This window comes from Ammospiza caudacuta, chromosome 4 (genome assembly GCF_027887145.1).
Source record: "Ammospiza caudacuta isolate bAmmCau1 chromosome 4, bAmmCau1.pri, whole genome shotgun sequence".
Lineage (NCBI taxonomy): Eukaryota > Metazoa > Chordata > Aves > Passeriformes > Passerellidae > Ammospiza > Ammospiza caudacuta.
In genome coordinates, this window is record NC_080596.1 from 7,808,109 (window position 1) to 7,826,478 (window position 18,370).

The 18,370-nt window shown below is 39.1% G+C and overlaps 2 protein-coding genes across 6 annotated transcripts in view; one reads left to right on the forward strand and one right to left on the reverse strand.

Annotated features, from left to right (window-relative positions):
• ARFIP1 (ADP ribosylation factor interacting protein 1) overlaps window positions 1-9,454 on the reverse strand; it is a 40,782-nt gene extending 31,328 nt beyond the window's left edge. For 3 of the 5 annotated variants that reach the window (XM_058803216.1, XM_058803214.1, XM_058803213.1), the window contains exons 1-3: window positions 9,303-9,445; window positions 4,960-5,039; window positions 1,053-1,154 (exon numbers count right to left, since the gene is read on the reverse strand). In XM_058803216.1, coding sequence (XP_058659199.1) covers window positions 1,053-1,154; window positions 4,960-5,037 — 180 coding nt within the window. In that variant the 5' untranslated portion in view covers window positions 5,038-5,039; window positions 9,303-9,445. Of the gene's footprint in view, window positions 1-1,052; window positions 1,155-4,959; window positions 5,040-9,302 lie in introns of all 5 variants that reach the window. The other 2 variants (XM_058803215.1, XM_058803217.1) reach the window with 2 other exon arrangements.
• Window positions 9,107-11,170, forward strand: TIGD4 (tigger transposable element derived 4). Its single transcript, XM_058803714.1, has one exon. It carries the CDS (start codon window positions 9,107-9,109, stop codon window positions 11,168-11,170), a length of 2,064 nt encoding a protein of 687 aa, XP_058659697.1.
• The last annotated feature ends 7,200 nt before the right edge of the window (window positions 11,171-18,370 follow it).

The window sequence follows — 18,370 nt, forward strand, 5'->3', positions numbered from 1 at the left end:
ATGCTTGCAGAGTACAGGTTTTTCTGCAATTTGACCAAAGATTTGGCCCATTTTTGTCAAAGTAAAAGTTTCAAAATATGGTTGACTCCAAGCCAGCAAAACGATTAGCATGCAGGAAAAATCTACTCCAACTTTCACATATGGCCATAGACAAAAACCACCTTAAATTTCCAGCTTTACATTTTGCCTGAGCACAGGCCCTAATGCAGTCACCAAGAGTGCAAGTTCCATTTGCTGTACACAAGTGTTGCATGCACTACAATGCAGAAGAATCACTATGTAAGGAAAAGGTAACTTAGACAGCAGTCAAGTCACAGCAGCAGCAAGATCATCAAGCTTCAAATTACTAAGTTTGTTTCCCTGCTTTGAGGTGAACCCAAATTCCTTACCACTTCAAGATGCATTTCTCAAGCTGGTCTCCCTAAACATACATCTTCACAGAAATGTAGTTTTAGCTTTATTTCATTAAACACTGTACTAATTTTTACATTATGTCACTGGTAGATCTTAGTTGAACAACAAACCTTATGAAGGTTCCCCCCTCTAATCAGCATTTTAGTAAAACAGAATAAAATGCTGAAGTTCTGCTTAGTATTTCTTTTAAGAATAATTCTGCACTGCAAGTCAGTATGGAACTGTTAAGACTTAAGAGCTTTTTTTAAAACCTAAGTCTCAGCAGATATCAAGTAAACGTGGACAATTCCAAAGGAAAATCCAAATAAAAGGAGCCCGACCCCAAATTCCACGGGCTGTGTCCCAGCGCCCTCTGCTGGACACCCGGGCACGAGCAGAACGGATCGTCCACCGGCACCGAGCGGAGGGGGAAGAACTCAGCCCCTGCCACCACGAACGTGCCTTTTACACAAAAATAGGTCACTGCTATATGCAACCACACTGTGTTAGCTCAACTCTTACAATTATCTCTGAGCTTCAAAGGCGTTTTTGCACTAAACCTCCAGTAAACTACGTCAAGTGAAGACTGCTATGCACCGAATTGTAACTTCAGCATTTCTGATAATGGTACCACAATAGACAGCAAAGAAAATTCTGACCCTGTTAAAGCTGTGTTCATGAGAATCTTCCAGCTGTCCATTGCTAGTCACAGGAATTTCTGCCGCTGAATTTTTGGGAGATTCTTGAGCCATTGCACTTCCCTGTAAAAAGAAACAGGTTAGCATTTGTCTTACATTTCCAATAAGTAATCCATATGAAAATATTTGATGTATGGGTTACATAACAGTTGATTTTATTTCAAACTCCAACTGGAAATACTCTGATATACTCAGTCTGTATATGTTTATTTAATCATATCATTGAATCACAGTCATACTCTAGCATAGCTCAGTCAGAAGTTATGTAAAGTTTCCAGAGCTAAGAGCAAAGGAAAATGAAAATTTAACCCATTGGCATAGGGGGAGTAAGACACAAATGAGGCATGGGCTCAGACAAATGTTTTACACACACACTTGAGCCTGAGATCTCCAATTATAATGAGCTTGGCTAAAAAAATTGCACTAGCAATTAATAAACAATAAATACTAGAGAAGAGCAATACGTTTAATTATGTGTTACAAGAAAAGCAATGATTCCAAACTTTAAAATAATTTCAGCTGCTTCTTATTTTACCATAACATAGTGCCATCTTCTGACTAAACTGTTGGTATGCAACTCTCATGAAAAAGGGCCCAAAAGTACCAAGAGAATTCAGGACTCAAAGTTAGTTTCAAATGCAGCTGCATCACGAACAGTAGCAGCAGCTGTGTTTCAATTACACTGCTTTCAAGTACAACCTAAGGTATAGCCTTGAAGAGACATTCCCAGAAGAACTGCACATCATTTACAAGCACCTGAAGAGAGAATGGCAGCTTAACACTCCAAAATTAAGAGGAAGTGAAAATTTCGTCCCTTTGAAAAAGCTGCTTCTAACTCTGCAAGGCAGCTTCACCAGTCATCTAAAGTGTAAACAGAAGAAAAATCAACATACAACCAAGGCAGTGTTTGTTCACTTACATAAAAGTTGTCTGAAGCCCTCAAACCAGCCCGTACACCTGTGCTGGACTGGCAAGACAAGGTGTACCATCAACAGGTACTTGAGAATAGGTACCCTTATACCCTTAAAGCTCTTAAATCATCAAACTGAACCAGCTCTTTTCAGCCCAAGGTCAGGAAGAGGCACAGCCTGAGATCAGGATCTGAAGTACCATCAGCTTCTCCAACCACACGTGAAGCTTTACAGAGTATGAATATAACACAAAGATTTTACTGGTACTTACTGAGCATCACCTGCATCATTCTTAACTGGAACATCTTCTGTCATACCCCATTACAAATATTTCTTCCACTTTCACATGTCACCACTTCAATTACATTTGTGAGCCTGATTTCCTTTATTAGTCTTGAGGCTTCTCAAGACTTTTTCTAACTAGTCACTGTTTGTAGGCTCCATTAAATGTACTTCTACTGAAGCACACCAAAAGGTCTATGCTTATTTTATGAGCATTTTTTTTTAAGAGTAATTTGTTTCATTTAATAGAATATAGACTATCTCAAGTTGTAAGGGACCAACAAGGATCACCAAGCCCAACTCCCTGCTCCTCACAGAGAGTTGCTATACAACATCATCAGACTAGATGCACTAGTTACCTGCCACATCACATTTTGATTTGGGAAATCTGTCCAATAGCTCAAGTTTCTTAAGCTTGCTCTACATCTCATATGTGCTTCATTAAGCTCTAAGGCTGCTAGGAACTACACTTCTACTTGATATGGTCAAGTGAGGTATTTTTCAAAATGCTTGGCCTGTCACAGCTACTAGCATAATACAGAAGCATTAACATATGCCACGTTCAGTTCAGAGCTACTTTTGTTCCTCTTTCCACAAATTATCAGATAACACAGTTCAAAGGGAAAGTCCTCTTCTGTCAAGGGGCACTTTGCTAGGGATCATAAACAAAACTACATCTCTAATAAAAGGAAAAACACCTTGACTTAGGTGCTTCTCTACAAGAATCTAAAATAATTTTGCAAATATTGACACTGATATATTTTTATGCTTTTATTCAGAGATATGCTCAAAGCACATGCATACATCTCTAATAAATACATATATTAGGAAACAAAAATTCATCAGCTTCTCTGGACAACTAGAAGCAATTCACCTTTTTTTTTGCATTCCTACTTGAGTCAGATTCTTTGTATCTAGTTCAGAGAAAGCAAAAAATTACTTGCTAATGTCAGTTCCATGCTACTTTTGAACTACAACAACTTCCCATTGCTGAAAAGGGGACATTTCACCACTCTACTTTCCACTCTCTACTGTGAACCACACAGTGCCTCACCTCCCCAGCACTCACTTGACTACAGACACCACACACAACTCACTAGCCTGGCAATAGACCTTTTCACCAGGTTAATTTTCCAGCTTCAGTGAGCTGAATCAGTTTGCAATGAGGTCAGACAAGCACCAAAGCCTTGAAATGAGCAGGTGAAAATGGGAAGTGAGATAAACTGATAATTTAACTCAGACATAACAAGAAACCATCATCTCCATTTTAGTTAACAGTTTAAGCTTGCACTGCTGTCAAGAACCACTCCTTGCCCTTTTCCCCCAACAGCTTTCACCATCCCTTCACCTCCTTCCTGAGCCAGAGCAATGTATTTGCACAGCAAACAAGATTCGGGAAACACTGCAGATCAAAAGAAAGTGACCTGCGCTCAGAAAGAGGATGGGTCATTTTTCCACTCCCATCAAGTCTCCCAAGCAGGCACACCTCCAACACTTGCACCTCTGAAACGGAGCAGGCAGTAATGCAGTGAAGAAGCCACTGAGAATGGAGGACTGCCCACAGCACCAGAGTGCAGCACCGCAAAATACTTACTCTGACCGTAGGCTACTGCCAAATCCAGCAGCCACTTCTCTTTACCTCTGGATGTGCGTTCCTGTAACTCCACACAACCAGGGTAAGGTTATTGATCTGAGAGAAAATTAAACCACCACACCACAGCAGCATTTCTGCTGAAATAAGGAGTATGATTGCTGAATCAAGTGTCTCTTTGGTAAGTGTAGCCCACAACTGACTTAAACTAAGCATACAAAGAAATTGATTCCTCAGAAGAAAATTTATCGTATGTATAAACAACCTGAAATAAATCTAACTAAGTTCCTAAATTTGTATTGATGTATTAGACATGAATGACATAAGCACTAGAGGAAAACATTGCATTTCAGGTGCATGTTTTATTTTGAAAAAATAGAATTGTCCTTCGGTAACAATCTATGTTTTCTTTGTACATCTATGTTTACAAATATCAGATCTGGAAATACACTAAAGAGAATCATCATTCTGTTTTTACTGAAAGTTTAAAAACAATTCTCTGTCACTGAAACTCCAATAGTGATAAAGTCAGCATTACTTGTTTTCATTTTTACTCTAGAACAGTCAGGAAAATGTTCACCCTATCTTTCTGAAAGAGCATCCCAAACACACCTGATTAGCTAAATAATATTGGGAATCTTAGGAATCTGTTCATTATTCAAATCTGTCACAGACTTCTCCATAGAGAAGGTGAAAACTGTATCTGCTCTCAGAGAAAAAAAGATTCAGTCCTTCTGCAGTAGACAAAACACCTTGTTATAGTGAGGTTACACAAAGATTGATGCCTTTAAATACCAACCCTTTCTTCCTGCAATACTCACACATTTCAGATTCTACCATGCCTAAATCTATTCCATTTACAAAACAAATACTGCAGCACAGCAACAGGCTACTGGCTGAAGTAATCCTTTGCTATGAATTAATTGGACTGTTATTAATGGTGTCTCAAAACCAACCTCACCCATTCAAGATGAACTCATATCCCCATACTAACAACACTGTGCTATGTAAAGCAGAATTTTTGGGAATCTGAAACTTGTTAGGATTGGTTGATTTTACACTAATATAACTATCACTCAATCACCTCACAGCCAGACTGGATCTCTTCTGCAGATGGATGAGACTCATCAAGTGTTGTGGATTCACTGCTGTGTTCTGACATACCTGAAAACCAAACAGGTTTGGCATGCATTAATTGAAGTGAAAGGAGCTGGATGCTGCACCTCACAGAAACCAAAGCAGGCTTTCAGAAAACATTTATTTTACAAGTTCTGCTAAAGCAAACTGAACCCTCCTTCTTTTGATAGTGACCAGGCCTTCAGCTCTCCAAAAATCTAAGAGGGATTAGGAATACAGTCTAGTGTAAGCTTCCACTGCCAAAGCAACCTTTCCCCACAGACAACTAAGCTTGCAACATAAAACCCTGGAAGTCAAACAAGGTTCTTCAGGTGACATATATCCTGCCACTTGCAACAGTACACTGACTGTATCCTACCATTGCAAAGATCACCATTTGGTTAAGGCGTAAGATTTATCCAAACATTGCAAGATTACACTAATGCTAAACCACTGAAACTTACTAAGCTGTTAAATCTGTTGTGTTTACTAGAACAGAATCCCTTTCATTTTAGCCTCTAAAAGATCTCAGCTGCAGAAGCAAAGAAAGTTGTTAACACTAAGCACATGAGAAAGAAATCAACTCTGAATATAGTGATCATAAAAGATGAATTACATACACAATTTTATCTTAAGTAAAGAAATTATCTCAGTTTGATTCCAAATAGCTGGTAACTACAGGTGACACCACAATTCACTCAGCTGTTTGAGAGGAGGAGACAACCAATCATTAAAAATTAATTCATCTGCCAGTATTGCATACAATCACACATGACTTCAGTTCATTAAGTCTTGCACTATTTCATACATGTTCAGACACATACCAGATTAAGAAAATTTATAAAGAGATTGCTATTTGTGTTTATATTGTATTTCAAATTCCTGACCTATAAAACATTCTAACTAAAGCAAATAATTAATAAGGTAAGCAGCTCACATAGCAAGGGAAATAAAATAAGGACACAAAGGATGAGAAACTGAATCACCTAGATCATCTAGATCATATTGCACTGGATAACCTATTACTTTATTTTGGAAAACCAAATACGTAAAATAAGAGATTTTCTCCAGAAAAACAGTTCATTCAGGGCTACCACTGAATGAAGTTGGATTTTTCTAGGATCAGTATAAAACTCCCTTTGAGGTAATTAAGAAATAAGTTTAACATCCTTATATAGCTTCCTTAATTTTTCAAATTTCTTTTGAATATGCAAGACCGTACAGCAGAGATGCTGTTTGCCCGCATGGTCCTGTTCAAACTCTGCTTGTGGCTGAAAACCTCTGTGCTTAACAGCTTATTTCTGAGTAGCTAAAACAATTGCATGATAGAATAGGACAATAAGTGTTATTTCCTTGCTCTACTTGTTAAACAAAAAATTAAATTCATCTTGTGGTAGGGCCCTCTTTAAGACAATCTGTTCTTCAGTTCTACCACATCAGTGTTCCTGGAGTCATATTTGTTCATCACATACAAGCCTATGTACCACAGTAACACTGTTCTAAACTATTAAATGCTACAGGCAAAAACATTTTTGATCAATTTAAGAACTTTTGATAGATTTAAGAACCTAGGGGCAAGAGCCATCTCACAAATCCATGTAGAAGACACTGCATAAAGGCAAATAATTAATTTTTAAAACCCAAATGAATTCACCGTTTATGTTAGAACACCTCTCCATGATCAATATTTTGTAGAGTTCTTTTCCTACAGGTAGTACTAACAGTTTCAATGCAGCTCTGCAGGATCACAGTGATCAATTTTAAAACATGAGAAGGTGAAAAAATGTAGATTAAAGGTGGCTTTCATAAAAAGTTCAACTGCACATTCAAATTTAACTACAGAATTTCCTGATTACTGCTTTTACAGAAAAAAAATGGGGATGTAAGCATCAAACACTGGATGCAAGGATGAAAACTTTCTACATCTTCACCAAGATTCAGAAGTGAAGACACTTGTGAAATTGTGGTAATCACAACATCTACACACATCTGTCATTTGAAGTTCCACTACAGAAATGCACACAGACTTTAGCATCTCTGTAGTTCTTGCAGGTGCCAGACAAGGGGCTGTTCTTTGTAAGAAGCTGCTAATCCCCAGAACAGCATGGATTGTGTTACCCAGGGCTTGGTTTGTTTCCTAAAGCAGCCACAACTTTAGAACACATTAGGTGACTGCTGTACCAGGACATTTGCTACCATCTGCTGCAATAGAACAACTCAAAGAGATTCTCCTTGGAAAAAACATGCTTGATCCATATTCGGTTCCACAAGAACCAAAACCTGTCCACATCACTCCTGCCCTTCTGGGTTCTCTTTTACCCCCCATCCCAATTGTGCACATCCACACAAATACTGCACCACAGCAGAACAGAAGACACAGATCAGACTGAGAGTCATTCCCCTCATAGTGCAGCTACCTTAAATGCATATTGGATTACAGCCTCGGTAATTTCAAGGTTTGTTCACCATAAATAAAACCACATGATTTTTGAGTCCTGGGGATTTAAGTATCACTTTTTCAACTGGCAAAATAAAAAGCAAAACAAAGCAACATAGTAAGCTTCCTCTAGGATGGAGACATAAAGAGACATTTAACCATTTATAATTCATGGTTAAAAGAGCTTACTTATGTACTTTTCATTAAAAAGGCAAATTCATATTTGCTTATTCATGAAAATATGAAGTAAATGCCATCAACAGTAAATTAATTTTGAATACGAAGTATATTTCTCACATACTTACATCACTTAGGTAAATGATTGATGGTCTCAGAAATGAGAACTGTGGGATTCTCAACAATCAGATCAGCTTTTCTAAGCAAGATTCACTGGTTCCTTCACTTACTTTTCTCCTAAATCAATTACTAATAAGACAACAGCAAGATATCTTATGTCTAAAATGAAGTTTATTACACACTTTTATTGTTGTCTTACTACTTAACTGCATAAAGAATGTAAATTTTTGTAACACTGAAGAAAATCTGTGGTAGAAAAATGACCATTTTAATGACTATTTCAATTTCTAACTAAGACACTTTCACTAATTCTTGTCAAGATAGAGATCAACCACTTTTTTTTTTTTAAAAAAAGTACTATACTATGAAAGTAATACTTTAAAAAAAAAAAAAGGTACTATAAAGAACTGTATTAAACACTTCCTGCTGCAATCACACCATAGTTTCTTCTTAATGCTCTTGAATTTCCTGGTTGCTCCACTTGCAAGATCTAATTATGCTTGGGAGTTAGAAGACATGATGGAGAAGAAGACTGGAGAACAGGGCTGCTGCTGACTTTCACACTCTCCATGCTATACCAGCTCGGCCCTAAACAATTTAATGCTCTGCTCATCTCCAGATTAGCTGAGCCATGGGCTGCCATTATGGTTTCAACTTCTACCAAATCAAAAAAAACCAGCTGATCAAGCTACTGCCTCAGCTTCCAGTTCTGCCAATCTAACACTCTTCTACATTTCTTATTCCTGACATTTTAACTGTGTGAGTACACATGCACATACATACATAAACACGATTGAGAAAGTTTTGGAGTTGCACTGATCAAATGACATCCTTCTCCAGCCCTGCAAAAAGAACCCTTCTGTTATCTTCTCTAGAGAATCAACTCTTAAGTAACAGAGCCACCGACTGCAAAGTGATAACTCCTTGCTACCTTTTCCACCAAGCATAAAAAGCACACGTGAGAAACAGAAACTACATCCTGGGCTGGATGTTCAGAATGATCCCCTCCAAAGACTTTCATGCAATTAAAGGCTATTAGTGGCTTTTAGTTAAAAATAACCCATTAGAGCGGTACTATAAGAAATTCTGGAAGAACTGCCACTCCTTTGGAGACAATTACACATGCAACACCTGCTTGTCGCATAACACCAAAGCGCTTCCATGCTTTAAGAACAGTAAGCAAAACACAAATTGGCACACTTAAAACAGTAATTGCCAGGGTGTGGAATAACTCCCAGGGGCACAAAATTTACACAGCATCTACAGCTTTCTTCCTCCACCAACACACAGCTTCTCTCTCTCTCTCTCGTGGAACCCGCCTGCTCCCGAGCAGGGCGCTGCTCTGCCTGTGCTGCCGCCCAGCACGCCCGCACCGGGCCGTATGAGCCGGGCCGACCCTGACCCGCCTGGCGCTGCCGGTGCCCGGGGAAGGGCGGCCCCGAGCCCGGCGAAGCGCGGCCGCCCCCGCGGGGTGACACGTCGGACGGGACGGAGCGGGAGGCGCGGCCCGGCCCTCCCCGAACCCGGGCCCAGCGGCTGCCCCGGCCCGGCCCGGCCCGGCCCGGCCCGTCCCTCACCTGCCGGCGGCGCCGCTGCGGCCCCGGGGGCGTCGTGCTGCGGGGGACGGCAGGGCAGGACGGAAGGAGGGAAGGGGGGACGGAGCAGGCCGGGCGGGGCGGCGCCGGCGGCCCCTCTCAAGCTTTATTTTCTTCCTTCTCCGGCGGCAGCAGGAGCCGGAAGCGCCGGGCCGGAAAGGGATGACGGCGGCGGCCTCTCTAGGCCGTCATGTCTATGGTCGCAGCCATGGCAACCACCGCCGGCACCGCCCGGCAGCCCCGCCGAGCCGAGCCCCTGCGGTCGGGGCCGGAGCGGCAGGGAAGGAGCGTGGCCGGCTGTGGGCGCGGATGAGCGCGCCCGGGAGACGCTGCTCGGTGCCATGGCAGAGGCTCTGCCCGAAGCCACAGTGAGGAGGAAGAAAAGCATAACTATCGAGGAGAAAATCGACATCATAAGCGCTGTGGAGAGCGGCAAGAAAAAGGCGGAGATTGCAGCCAAGTATGGCATCAAGAGGAACTCCCTGTCTTCGATTATGAAGAATAAGGAAAAAGTTTTGGAAGCCTTTGAAACTTTGCGGTTTGATCCTAAAAGGAAAAGACTGAGGACTGCTTTTTATGCCGACCTGGAAGAAGCGTTGATGAAGTGGTACAGAATTGCACAGTGCCTGAATGTGCCGGTCAATGGCCCCATGTTGCGCCTCAAGGCGAATGATTTTGCCCAGAAGCTTGGACACAGTGATTTTAAATGCAGCAATGGCTGGCTCGATCGATTCAAGTCGAGGTACGGTTTAGTTTTCAGAGCTCAGCCTGTAGAAGCAGCTGCTACTCCTGCAGTGGGTGCTCCAACTCTTTGGTACCAAAATGTGCTTCCTTGTTATTTAAATGATTATCAGCCAAAAAATGTGTTTTACATACAGGAGACCGGGTTGTTGTATCAGATGTTACCACATAACGCGTTTACATTTAAAGGCAAAGAAAGCAAAGAGAGCATCACTGTAGTGGTGGGTACAAATATGGATGGCTCTGAGAAACTCCCACTGCTCATTATAGGAAAAAGCAAAAGTCCACACTCTTTCAAAGATGTGAAATCGCTGCCAGTGGATTATGAAGCAAATGACAGAGCATGCATGACTTCAGGAATCTTTGAACAGTGGATGCACAAACTCGATCGTGGTTTTCAAGCACAGCAGCGCCGAGTGGTTATTCTTGTTGATTCTCTCCCAGCTCACACAGAAGTAAAGAACCTGAAGTCTGTCAAATTAGTGTTCCTTCCTCCAGACTCTTCTTCATGTATAGCTATGAAAGAAAGGATTATCAGAAGTCTAAAGGTAAAATACAGGCACTGTCTTATCAAGAGATTTGTTGACTGTGTAGAAAGTAATAAAGAGTTTATGCTGACCCTTCTTGGTGCAATTGAGATGCTGTACCTGTGCTGGAGGGAAGTAACACCAGAGACTATTGCAAAAAGTTGCAATGGAGCAACTTTCAAATTAGAAACTGAGACAAATGAAAATGACAATGAAGTCAAAAGTGATTTGGATTTGATTGCACATGCACGGGCGGCTGGAGTAGAGTTTTCAGAAGGTTTGTCTCTGGAAGAATATGCAGCTATAGATGATGGCTTGGTCACTTATGAAGTGCCCACAAATAATGAAAGAATGTGTGCCAAAGAAAGTGCATCAGATAAAGCTGAGACATTTGTTTGTGATGAAGATAAGGATGAAGGTGACCAACTTCAGGGAGCTGAACAGCTTTTACCATCCAAAAATGAGGCTTTGAGTGCTTTAGATACCCTTCGAAAGTTTCTCAGAAGTCAGGACACAGATGATTCTCTTTATGATTCCCTAGCTGACTTGGAGAATTTTATTCAACATGTATCATGTGAATAAATATTTTAGTAAAGTGGAAAAACATGTAATTGGGAAAAAAAATGATATAACCAAAGATAGTTTAAAAACAAGCATTGCTGAACTGCTCTATGGTATGTTTTGCTCAGGTGCCTAGATGAACATAACAAAACTATGAAAAAAGGGCTATGAACTGAAATTTTCCACAAAATCAGGAGCAAATAACATATATTTGAGGTGAGGAGAGGGAGTAAGCTGAACCCTTAAAATGCTAACTTTAGTTTGTACAGTGGAGGCAAAAGAAATTCTTTGAGCAGTTTGGTGCACTCAGGATAAAATGTTGACCACTTGGAATTCTTTCTTCAAGAGACTAGCACTTCTACACATCAGTAATTTCACTGGTGTTTTTGGAGTTTTGACAGTGGAGTAGTAAATATTTATCCCTTTGGTGCTTTTGATACATAAACACAAAATTGAATAACACAGAAAATACATGTTTAAATTCGGAGAAGTAAGTCATTTTATAAAGAAATATTTTTTGCCCTTTATCAAGAATTCTGGCCATCTTTACTCATGCAGCAGATGATGAACAGCAGAAAGTTACCACAGCTTTGAATGTGCTGTTTTGTTTTCTTAAAACTGCTCATGTGTGAATACACTCAAATGGCATAATCATTTATCCAAGAGTCAAAAGACAAACACACCTTTACTTCAAAAAGGAAGGTCATTCTCTCCTTTTCAGCCTTTTTGGTGCATAGATTTGATGTAGGTTTTTTTGTGCAACTCCATGTATTTCTACAGAAATTAAACCCCAGTATCTGGAGTAAAAACCTCACTGAGCTCTTGTTTTATTTTCAATACTTGGAGGCTTTGCTGTAGGATTCAATGCACTAATGTGGTTTATCACTACAAGTCCCATTACCAAGGGTGCTGTTTGCATGACTGCAGTGTGAAGTTGTGTAAATCACAGTACATTTACATGTCTTTGAGTATGCATTTCAAACAAGGTAATCATATCAGAGCCAATACCCACAGTGTATATGACCTTCTGGCTTTTTTCAAAACCTGTTTTAAATATTTTCCATATCTATAAATTTAAACTTTTTTCAAAATTTGGAGATAATAATTTTTCTAATTTAGAGGAATAATTTCTCTAATTTAGAGGCCCTTTAGGAAGCCTGTGTAATAAAAAAAATCTGTTATGCTGCCTGAAATTAAACCATGAGGAAAAAATCTCATGCATATGTGAATCTTCAGTCTTAAATAAATAGTTTGGCTATAGCTTTGTTTACTGGTTTTTTGGTTTTTTTTTTTTTTTTTCTGGTGCAGGACAGTTTATCCATTTTCATTATCGTGAAATCATTTCAGAAAATGTATCAGATTGTTGCAAGACAGTGAAAATATTAGGGTTGGTGAGAAAAAGCTTTTGGCTGTAAGAACATTTTACTAGAACCCCTTCCAAAAACACCCCACAAACTTCTGGTATCTTGTTGTGAAATATATTATGTGAATTCCATCCAAAGAATATTCTGATTAATTAAGAAATTTCTGTTGAAATCCCAACAAATAAAGTCCTAGATGGAGATTTATAGAACTGGTGAAAAACATACTCCTCTGAATTATCTCTTCTAGGTATTTACTATTTTAAAACAGATGCAAAATCTTTTCAATTAACAATCTATGTCACGTTCTTCTTGCTTAAATACTTCAGAACAAGCTTATGAAAAGTACTTAAGCTTATTTGAAGTTCATCTAAATCCCACAGACATCTGTAGATAATTTTCCTATAGTAATCGTCCAATTTAAAATAGATTCTTTGCAACAGCTTTTCCTGCTAAAGACAAGTTTAGGAAAAAGTTTCTCTTATCCATATAGTAAATGTGTAATTTGTTATAATTTGACTCCATGTGGCCCTCACTGGCCTGGGTTCCAGATAAAGAACCTCTCTGTTTCCTTCTGAGAGAATTCAGTGTGTGAAGGTGTTGGATCTGAATGAGGAAGACTCATCTATGTTAGCAGCAAATCTTGGTTAAACAAGGGTGCACTCTACAAGAAGTGTAACTTTTGCAAGAAGAGGCTTGTAAAATCAGCAGATGGGAAGTAACATTGTTAGCTGGAAAGGAAGGAAGTGAATTACTGAGTGTTTTCATACTCCCTCATGAAAGCAACAGGAAGGATTTACTAATTTGGCCTGGACTTTAAAGGTGAATTGTGAAACTTGCTTTAAAAAACATACAGCCTGTCAAAATCATGTATCTTTAGAGAATTTATGACTTTTTCCTAGCCTCCTACCTCATTCTGAGAAACCAAACTAAAATGCACTCACTGAAACTGGTTCTGTAAGTCAGACACTTTCAATTCTAACACTATAGCTTTCAAAGTTATTTAGGAGCCCAAATATTTCTCCTCACTTGGATTTTGGTCACATTTATAGTGAGTGAAAATGAAATCCATTCTGAAGTTGTTACTTTTTCAGGTGTTTGTCATGGGGAGATGCAGACTCCCAGATCCCAAATACAAACACTGGAAAAGGAAGCAGTGTGCTGTGTAAATGTTTGTCAGTTCAGCCTGTGCACACAGTTTGAGCTGGAGATCTCTTTACATTGTCTGGGTAAACCACCAGCACACTGGTTTTTTACATCCTGGGGTGGTATCTTTTGGAGGGAGAGGAAGAATATAGCTTTAGATTGCATCATATTTAAAATGAAGAACCTTTTCTACAAAAGGCAGGTAGCTAAGGCTGTTGTTTGCTTTAATACTTTAATATTAATGTGGAAAATAAGGTGCTTTTTCTCTGTAGCCTTTCTGCCTCATGTTATGGTTAGGTAGTGATTATGTTCTTCAGCATCAAGTCACTGAGGCTGCTTTTAGTAACCCAAAAGTGACTTCTAAAAGTGGGAACTGAAAATATGAAGTTTTAAAGATATAACTGATGTCTAGACAAGGTCAAAATAGAAAAAAATATTTTGAAGGTATGTTTGATATAATAAAAAACATTCTCAGATTCATTCTTGAGGTAAGCAATATGTAAAATAAATATGCTCTTCAAAAATGCATGTTTTTTGAAAACTCTTAGAAATATTACGCTCTGATTTTTTTGTGTGTGTTTGTTACTGTATGTGCAGTTCTGGATACCTTCCAGGTCTATAAAATCTTCTTTTAAAACTGTTACCAAAAGGAAGATTGCTCTCCCCTAATGGTAAAATGAAATAACAATTTTTGTACCCTTAGGCAAAAATAGAAGAGAGGAGGCAGTCGGGGATCCACAGGAGAGCAATCCATGTATGCCTGTATATCCAAGATTTGTGACATTTTGATAGCTAAGCAATCATGGGAGTAAATAAGTCAATGGTTTCACATTATTACACAAATCTTAAGGATAATACTCTCAAACACACAGAGTACTAAGTGATTTTAATTTTTATGTGCAATATTTTTGTAAAGTTAAAATGTAACATGAGAATATTAGTAAAATACCTCCTAGGTTTTTGGTGGTTGTGTTTATGAAGTGATAGAATAATATTGGCCTACTCAAGACTTACCTGAAATGTGTGGTGACTGGGCACCCATGGAATGTAATGACAGTTTTTCCATGTTATTTTATTCCTTTAATATCAATAAAAGCTGGTGCTTCCTATTTTTGGGAGGCATTTGTTAAATGAAGGGTTTGCAAAGTTCTCATTGAGAATTGAATGCTCCTGTAGCCACAGAATAGATTTTATATTTATGCAAGGAAGTCAGTATTTGTATCTAAATGTTTTAATATGTCTGTTTTGGGGGGACCCTTCCTTGAAAATCAGAACAAAGCCTAGTCAATTAATAAGCAAACAAATCGAACTGAAATTTTTGCAGTGGGAGGAGTGACAGCATATTTCTGTCAATTCATGCTTTAACAACAGAAAAAAAATCTTTGCAACAGATGAAAATATAAAAACTTGGTGTCTGACAGCCTGATTTTACACACAGCCTTTATGCTGGTAAAGCAGTGTGGTATAGACATGTGATTCCCTTTTCCTGATACCACTGCATATCATTGGTTTATAGAAATGGGAATTCAGGTGTAGCTCATTTCCTTTCTTGGTAGCTCAGTTACTCTGAGCTGAATTTTCTCCTTTCAAATGTATCTGTTTAACTGCATTGGTCTAGTTAAAACCATGCAACCTCTGGGTTAAGGCAGAGTGGGGAAGCCAGTAGTGTCTTGCCAACTTATTCATACCTGTGTCACCTCTGTTCTTTGAGCAGAATGGAAAAGTGCAAACTGCAAATTAGTGCTATCAGTAAAGTGAACAAATAGCAAACTGAATTACCAAATCTGTTGAGTGAGAATGTGCTGTGTTTTTAACAATTTTTAAATTTGCTTTCTGTGTTTTACAATATTTCAGCTGAAAGTCACATTCTCCCTAAGCTTTCATGTCGTGCTACCCCTGCCACAACATTCCAGCCTTGTGTATGAATAGCACCAAGGGGAACAGGTCACTCCCATCAACACACAGGTAGCCACAATCCATGTGAGTGGCTGTGTCACTGGGGAGGTGAGTTCCAGAGCTGGTTTGCATCCTCCTGCCCTTCCACGCTTCCATTGCTCTATGTGCTGTGCCAGCACTTGGCTGTAATCACCAAGGTGGTGACTCATCTGTCTGAGAAAGTTTGGTCTGATGGGATAGTGCAACCTCACCCCAAATGCCAAATGAAATAATTCATGGTTTATTGCTTGAAGACTGTGGGACCCAGGATTGCTGAGGAGAGCATTAAAATGTCTCAGCTCTCTTGGTCCCTGCTCAGTAGCAAGGCTGAATAAGAAGTTCTTGCTCTGGAGAAGTTCTTACAAAACACTTGCTATTCAAGAACTCTTTCAACATGTGGTAACTAGTTGTTGGATTTCTCATCTGAAGTCAGCCACTTCTCTTGAGAGATGTGCTCTGTATCATGCATACAAGGAGACAACCTAATGAAAGCTCTGCTTTTCTTCTAGAGGTGCTGGTGCCTCCTATTTCTAACCTGTATAAATGATGCAATATGGTACTTCGCTATTCAAAATTCTATTTCTTTCCCCTTCCACCTTTTATTCATCCATTTTATATTCATTGATATCCTGACAATTCTCATGTTAATGTTAGGATTGTTGGCCCAACCTTCTGGCACACTGCTTTCCTCCTTTACACTCCCTATTTCTAATATTATCTTTTGCAGATCATATTTTTGAACTGTCTCATGTATCAGCTAGTATCACCCTCTTGGTACACATCCTCGTGATCCTAGGCCCTAATTTCTCCATTGCTGTATTTAGTGCCTTCCCCAAATCCCTGCTTCATTTAGCTAAAAACATTTATTATGTCATTATTTGTTTTTGTCTTTTCCTTTTGCAGAGAGGGTGAGCAGTGCTTTTTCCAGCAGTTCCCCAGAATGTCCAAGAGAACTGGTAACAAAACACATAATCTCTCTCTCCTTTCAGGTGTCTCCATTTTCTCTTTCTGTCAGTGGTCCCTTCTGACCTGTTCTTTTGAAATTCTCAATTTTGACATTTAGTATCTTTGTTTAAACTGCTCCTATTTCTCATTCATCTCTTACCCCTACCTGCCTATATAGTATCCTTCCCACATTCCATTTTTATATTTACATTTCTAAATATCATATTGCTACTCTTAGCTCTTTGGCTCTTTCTTCCCTCCTCTTTTACTGGCCCCATCTAATATTTAAACTGCATTTCAAACTCCCTTATCTTCCTTTCTATGATTTCATGTCCAGTTCTCTCCTCCAAAAACAAATACTTAACTCTTTCTGGAGACAACCATTTTTTTAACTTTCTATCTTACTCGATGTGTCTACATGATATTTGTACATCAAATATTATGTAATGATTAAAAATATGTCATCGTCCCTAAGTTTACCTCTTTGCATTTTTCCCTATCCTTTATGCTTAGTCATTTCAAGTCTTGCCTTTGTTTGAAACTTTCTTTTGCACTCCTGATCACCAGCGTGAATTTTATTCTTTTTTTTTAACCTTGTAAAAAATAAACCCACAAAAAAACCTGCACAGAGTTTAGGACTGTTTCTTGACATAGCTAACTGTGTTACAATGTTGCATTAAAAAGGCAGATTGAAAGCCAGCTCAAACATTAGCTAGTATCTATCAAGGTTTTTTATTTGAATCTACATCTTTTGTTGTTTATTTTTGCTTTTTGCTATTTCAATAGCTCTTTGTGAGATTTCAGATATTTGTGCCATGTGTAGCAAGCTCATATGGCCTGAGATCATAGAGAAAGGCAGGTAGAACATAAAAAAGAAGGGGTTAAAATGCAGGGTTCTGGTCTATTGAGGTTCCCCTGCAGGAACTCAAGGAGAATTTGTAAGTCGGGTTAAGCAGAACTTTTTATTAAAAATCAACCTCAAGAGTTCTCTGTAAGTCCATATCCATATATAATTTAGCTCACAGAAATTATTATGAGAGGTAACACCACAAGTTCTCCAAATTCTGGATAGCAAGAAATGGCCACCCACAATTCAGCTCCACTTCAAAACTGACACAAATTTGTGTTTGAGTTTTCTTCCCCAGAGCTAATGACACATGATCTGTGTAAACTGTCACTGCCCTGCCCAGGGCTCATCAATGTTCAGTAAGCAAATAGACATTTGCCTAGAGACAAGGCAAGGCTGAAAGAGCATTTCTGTGTAAGAAGGGTTTCTGCAGAGTCTAGATGTTTCAAAAAGAGTCAGATGAGCTTGAAAATTGACATGGCTTTTCAGAAATTAACCAAGAGACACTTGGTAATATGAACTTGGGATCTAAATCAGAGACACTTATTATGTGCTGTTACTAACAACTGCTAAACTATTTTTGAAAAGCTGGCACAATGGATATCAGTTTTACAGCTCTGAGAAAAAGTGTCTCTTGGTGTTACATGTATATTCAACACATGGCAAAGGCAAACAATTCAAATTTGAATTATGATTCAAGTTCTAGTAGAGACAAACCCTTAATTCCCTGTGAGTGCTGAGGGTGACCAGACTCAGTGCATTATTCACTGAGCATCTGCAGAGGCAGGAGCAGATGTGGCAAATGCTGTAGACATGCAACAACAGGACAGAAATACAAGTACAGGCAGACAGAGCTACAGGCTGTTGGCTCTGCTTGTTGAATGAACACAAACAGCCCTCCAATCCCCATGAGGAGGCTTCCCCTACATGTCCTGTTACCAACCCAATCTTTTCCAAAAGCAACAGAAATTCTCTTCGGAATGAAAA